The sequence below is a fragment of the Miscanthus floridulus genome, chromosome 9, assembly GCF_019320115.1.
Source record: "Miscanthus floridulus cultivar M001 chromosome 9, ASM1932011v1, whole genome shotgun sequence".
In the NCBI taxonomy this organism is placed as follows: Eukaryota; Viridiplantae; Streptophyta; class Magnoliopsida; order Poales; family Poaceae; genus Miscanthus; species Miscanthus floridulus.
In genome coordinates this window covers 27,464,983-27,468,698 of record NC_089588.1, presented here as the reverse complement: position 1 = coordinate 27,468,698, position 3,716 = coordinate 27,464,983, and the positions used below count along the sequence as shown (strand labels likewise).

At 52.9% G+C, this 3,716-nt stretch overlaps 1 protein-coding gene across 1 annotated transcript; it reads left to right on the top strand.

Annotated features, from left to right (window-relative positions):
* Nucleotides 1-883: 883 nt before the first annotated feature.
* LOC136481612 (transcription factor PCF3-like) lies at nucleotides 884-3,211 on the top strand. The gene has a single exon (XM_066478947.1). The coding sequence runs from the start codon at nucleotides 1,694-1,696 to the stop codon at nucleotides 2,915-2,917; it is 1,224 nt and encodes a 407-aa protein (XP_066335044.1). The 5' UTR covers nucleotides 884-1,693; the 3' UTR covers nucleotides 2,918-3,211.
* Nucleotides 3,212-3,716: the final 505 nt, after the last annotated feature.

Here is a 3,716-nt window from a genome sequence, read left to right as displayed (position 1 = left end):
TAGCTGGCTCATCATTCCAAGGCCCCACGAGTGAGTGAGTGGCCTACCAGCAGGCATACGGTTTTTTTTATATAGGAACTAAAGTTTAAAGTTTAAGAGGTGTTATCGGATGTGAGATGAGGTGTCATGTGAAGTTGTCCGGATATTAATAAATGCACTGTTCGCTTGAGCTACTTTTTAAACCATGAAACAGTATTTTCTCTCACAACATTTCAGCATAAGCATCAGTATAAGCGAACAAGGCAAAAAAAATTACAGAAGTTCTCAGTAATTCACGAGACGAATTTATTAAGCCTAATAATTCGTCATTAGCACATGTTTAATGTAGCACCACATTGTCAAATCATGGACTAAATAGACTTAATATATTCGTCTCGCAAATTAGTCTTAATCTGTGCATTTAGTTTCGTAAATAGTCTATATTTAATACTTTATGTATGTGTCTAAATATTCGATGTGACAGCGACTAAAGTTTAGGAGTTGAAACCAAACACCCCACTGCTAATTACATACCCTCCCTCCCTGGCTCCCTCGCAGGCCAAATCTCTATTTAATTCTATTTAATCTTTTCTTGGAAAACATAATTGTTATTAGAGTGAATTAACCCTAGTTGCTCAAAACAAAAATATATATTAGAGTAGACCCTTAAAAATGAAAACATGCATGTACAAACAATCTTATGACCACTCTAGCAAAAATACAAACCATTTTGGTCAAGCATGAACCTTGCATGCATGCTAGCTACTTAGGAGTATATAATAGAGATGATTATTCCGTTGGAATAACAATGTGCTGTCACGGGAGGGGTGGTCCATAGATGGAATCGTGCATGGAAAGGAGTAGTGCACGCAAGAGTATTATGCATGTATGTTTACAGCTCTCTCCAAGCCTACAAACTTTCCACTTCGGATAGATTCTCTCTCTTCTCTCTCTCAAGTTTGAAAGATCACCATGCACGCGTTCACACCAATCACCAATGGATCCGGCATCATCCTCATCCGTGTGTGTGTTTGAACTCGACGAGTTGCCAATCTGAAATGGCAAGAAACGCTCCATCAGCTAGCTGTCCATTATTGATTAACCTCCATATTAACCTCATGGACCAGCAGATATATGCATGGCCGGAGACGGACAGATGATCCATGGATCCATCACCCCTACACCTAGAAAATCTTAGAGAGGAGGGGGAGGAAGGAGGAAGAAGCAACGAGGTTTGCAGGGTAGGCCCCGGCCAGCAATGGCGTTTTGCTTAGGAAATCAGGGTAGTGGCCATCATCAGGGATCAGGCCATGACATAATCAAGGGAGAACACCCAACCCCACCCCTCTTTCTCCCTCTTCCTCTCTCTCGTCAGTCATCACCATCCTCCCTCTGACCTGACCTCCCTTGCTCCCTGCTTCTCTCTCCACCACACCACGTCCCCTCTCTCTCTCTCTTTCGCCTCCCAGCCCCACACCTCTGATCTCCACTCCCCACCCACATCCGCGTCTGCCACGCACGTGCAACGGTGCACACACGCCGCCGCCGCGTCCTTCTCCGCCGTGTTCTCCTCGCCGACGCCAACGCGCGCCGCCGTCGCTTGTGCTACATGAAGGCGCACACCACGCGCCCGGGAGAGCAAGCGTAGCTAGCTCCCTCGCTCCAAAGGTAGCTTCTTTCGCTCGAGGAAAGGAAGGCGAACGGACGAAGCATCATGGACGCGCCGTCGAGCAGCACGAGCACAAGCACCAACAGCAGCCGTAGCGCCTCCGAGCAGCACCAGCAGCAGCGCCGCCACCACCACCAACAGCAGCCGGAGCGCCAGCCGCACCACCCGTTCTACTACGCCGCCGCAGCCAACACGGCGGGGATGGCGCCGTTCATGGGGTCGCTGGCCATCGCGCCCGCCGCCACGGCCGTCGTCGGCGGCGCGGGGGAGGTGCAGCAGCTGGCGCAGCAGCAGCAGCAGTCGGCGGCGGCGGCGCCCGCAGGTGCAGGATCGTCCGGCGGCGCTGCCGCCGCGGACAAGAAGAAGGCCGTGGTGCCCGCGGGGAGCAACAAGCGGCCCACCAAGGACCGGCACACCAAGGTGGAGGGCCGAGGGCGGCGGATACGGATGCCGGCGCTGTGCGCAGCGCGGGTGTTCCAGCTCACGCGGGAGCTGGGCCACAAGACGGACGGCGAGACCATCGAGTGGCTGCTGCAGCAGGCGGAGCCCGCCATCGTGGCCGCCACCGGGACCGGGACCATCCCGGCCAACTTCTCCTCGCTCGCCGTCTCCCTCCGCTCTGGCGCCTCGCACCCGTCCTCCGCCTCCCGCGCCGCGGCCGCCTTCCACCACCTCCCTCCGGCGCACACGCAGCACGAGGTCGCCGCCATGCTCGGCTGGAACCACCATCACCAGCAGCAGCAGCTTCTCCCACCGCCTCCGCACCACCACCAGCAGCAGCAGCAGGCGCCGCAAGATCCCGGCGCCGGGGAGTTCATGAGGAAGCGCTACAGGGAGGGCGCAGACGACCTGTTCAAGGACCCCGCCACGCGCCAGAACCATCCCGACGACGGCGACGGCGGCGCCGAGGGGGACGCCGAGGAGCACAAGGCCCGCGTGACGCCAACCACCGCAATGTGGGCCGTGGCGCCCAACAGCGCCGGCGGCGGCGCTTTCTGGATGCAGCCCACGTGGGCGTTCGGAGGCGGCGGCGGCGGGAGCACGGTGCAGGCGCCGCTCCAGTTCATGTCAACAAGCAGAAGCGGCAACAACTTCCCCGCCGGGACGACGATGGACGCCAACATCGGCATGCTCGCCGCGCTCAACGCCAGCGGCGGCGGCGTCCAGCACCAGCAGCAGGACGAGGGGCAGCAGCCGCCGGAGATGGCCCAGCGCCACCGCGGCGCGAACGGCGGCGACGCCGGGCGTGGCGCCGCGAGCCCCCAGTAAGGATGGAATCGATCGATCGCATGATGAGGTAGCAATGCAATGCTGGTGGTGGATGGTGCAGGCGGCATTTGGCGGCGATTAGGGCAGAGTTAGTGGCTTGATTAGGTGATTGCTACTGCTCTTGTGATGAGTTGATGCTCCATTGGTTGCTTCTTAGTTTATTCTTCAAGGATTATTTTAGTTTGCTCGTTGGATTAATCTATGATTGTGCTGATGGGAGTGATGATTAGCCGTGGGTCCGATTAAATCACAAAAGGATCAGACTATCAATTCTTCTTATATGCTAATGCTATGGTGCCACCAAGAAGATTGCTGAGAGATTTGTACAGTCATTGCTGCTTTTTGCTATCTAACATGTTGATTGATCTGGGGCTCTAGGCCTTTTATTTGCAAGAACTACAACTTAACCCTAATTGAAACAAAGGGATCCTCTGGTTATTAGACTAGCTAGCTCTTGCATTACACATTCACACATATGAGGTTATATTAAGTCTCACTTTAAATGATCCAAGTCGTTTTTAATAAATAATAGTAATACCATTGTTAAGGGATGATTTTAACAAAAGATTGGCTTTGTAGGCAAGTTAATTTGACTGCATGCAGTATATATGATCCATGTTTCCCTCCTTTCTTCTTGATTAAAAACTTTAGATTAATAAAACTTTAAAAGTTCAGTTGAAAGTATTGGAGATTGGACCTTCTAGCACAACTTCAATCTTTCAGATAATAAGATAGTAATAAAAATAGAAAATTTTGACTAGAACTGTATTAAGTTTCCACCTGAGAATCTAGAACAGAG

What these genes read in the sequence shown, in the direction of transcription:
- LOC136481612 (XM_066478947.1), top strand. Translation starts at nt 1,694, where the DNA reads ATGGACGCGCCGTCGAGCAGCACGAGCACAAGCACCAACAGCAGCCGT.